The sequence below is a fragment of the Nicotiana tomentosiformis genome, chromosome 8 (genome assembly GCF_000390325.3).
Source record: "Nicotiana tomentosiformis chromosome 8, ASM39032v3, whole genome shotgun sequence".
Taxonomy (NCBI): domain Eukaryota; kingdom Viridiplantae; phylum Streptophyta; class Magnoliopsida; order Solanales; family Solanaceae; genus Nicotiana; species Nicotiana tomentosiformis.
The window spans coordinates 91,311,782-91,313,423 of NC_090819.1; the positions used below are offsets into that span (position 1 = coordinate 91,311,782).

General features: G+C 42.8%; 1 protein-coding gene across 1 annotated transcript; it reads right to left on the reverse strand.

Moving 5' to 3' along the window:
• LOC138897822 (uncharacterized) lies at window positions 1-1,356 on the reverse strand. The gene is made up of 3 exons (XM_070183841.1): window positions 834-1,356; window positions 505-546; window positions 1-458 (listed from the first exon to the last, which is right to left on the reverse strand). Exons 1-3 carry the CDS (start codon window positions 1,354-1,356, stop codon window positions 1-3), a joined length of 1,023 nt encoding a protein of 340 aa, XP_070039942.1.
• Window positions 1,357-1,642: the final 286 nt, after the last annotated feature.

Consider the following 1,642-nt stretch of genomic DNA (forward strand, 5'->3'; position numbering starts at 1 on the left):
CTACAAGTTGATTAGCATTGCTTCGTTGTTCGATCCTTCGCCCGCCTCGAAATACCGTAAGGTTTGTTCCCCCACTTCGACCAGTATCAAAGCTTCTGCACCGTATACAAGGGAAAAAGGGGTATCTCCCGTTCTTGACTTGGCCGTTGTTCGGTAGGCCCATAGAACCCCAGGTAATTCTTCGGGCCAGTTACCTTTTGCTGCTTCTAACCTTTTCTTGAGGTTTTGAATAATCACTTTGTTTGTTGACTCCGCTTGATCATTTGTGCTCGGATGATAAGGTGAAGAGGTAGTCCTATTTATCTTCAAGTCTTCAAGGAACTTTGTAACTTTTGTGCCGATAAACTGCGACCCATTGTCGCATGCAATCTCTTTTGATATTCCAAACCTACAAATTATATTTTTCCATAGGAAGTCGACCACTTTGCATTCTCCAATCTTCTGATAAGGACCTTCTTCTACCCATTTAGAAAAATAGTCAGTCAAAATTAAAAGAAAACTCACCTTTCCAGGAGCCGACGGTAATGGTCTGATGATGTCCATCCCCTATTTCATGAATGGCCACAGGGACAGAATTGAATGTAGGAATTCTTCCGGTTGATGTACTAGTGGTGCGTATCGTTGGTACTTATCACATTTTCATACGAACTCTTTGGCATCTTGTTCCATACGGGGCCAATAATATCCTGCTCGAACTAATTTTAGCACCAAAGAATCTGCACCTGAGTGGTTGCCGCATATCCCTTTATGGACTTCTCTCATGACATGGTTAGCTTCTGATGCTCCTAAGCATCAGGCCAACGGGCCTTGAAAGGATTTTCTATACAATTGACCTTTATTGAAGCTATAACGTGCAGCTTTGGCGCACAACACTCTTGATGCTTTTGGGTCTTCGGGCAACTTTCCATGCTCGAGATAATCGATTATTTCGTTTCTCCAGTCCCAGACCAAACTAGTCGAATTCACCACATAGTAACCATCTGTGTCCAAGGTTGAGTTCATCAGTTGTACTACCATCCCTGATTCCAATCCTTGGATTTCTATTGATGATCCCAAATTTGCCAATGCATCTGCCTCTGCGTTATCTTCCCTCGGGATATGAGTTATTGACCACTCCTCGAATTGTGCCAATAGATCCTGAACCTTTACCATGTATTGTTGCATACGTTCCTCTTTGGTGTCAAAAATTCCGTAGACCTGATTTACCACCAACTGCGAATCACATTTGATTTCGATGACTTCAGATTCAAGTTCCCGGGCCAATTCGAGCCCTGCAATCAAAGCTTCGTACTCTGCTTCATTATTAGTTAAATGAATCATTCTGATGTCTTGCCTTAAGGTTTCCAACAAAGGCATGATTAAAACTATTCCGATCCCGGACCCTTTTACATTTGAAGCTCCGTTAGTAAATAAGGTCCAAACTCCTGATGTCGATCCTGTTACCATTATTGCTTCTTTGGATGCCAGAGGCAATAGTCCCGGACTGAAATCGGCCATGAAGTCAGCCAAGACTTGCGACTTAATTACAGTCCTCGATTTATACTCTATATCGAATTCGTTCATTTTGACTGCCCATTTGGCCAATCCACCCGAGAGTTCGATTTATGAAGGATATTCCTGAAAGGGAAAGCAGTTACCACAG

What these genes read in the sequence shown, in the direction of transcription:
- LOC138897822 (XM_070183841.1), bottom strand. Translation starts at nt 1,356, where the DNA reads ATGCCTTTGTTGGAAACCTTAAGGCAAGACATCAGAATGATTCATTTA. An exon ending in ACGTTATAGCTTCAATAAAG is followed by an intron (nt 547 to 833) that starts GTCAATTGTATA and finishes TTCATGAAATAG; the next exon opens with GGGATGGACATCATCAGACC. An exon ending in TACCGTCGGCTCCTGGAAAG is followed by an intron (nt 459 to 504) that starts GTGAGTTTTCTT and finishes CTAAATGGGTAG; the next exon opens with AAGAAGGTCCTTATCAGAAG.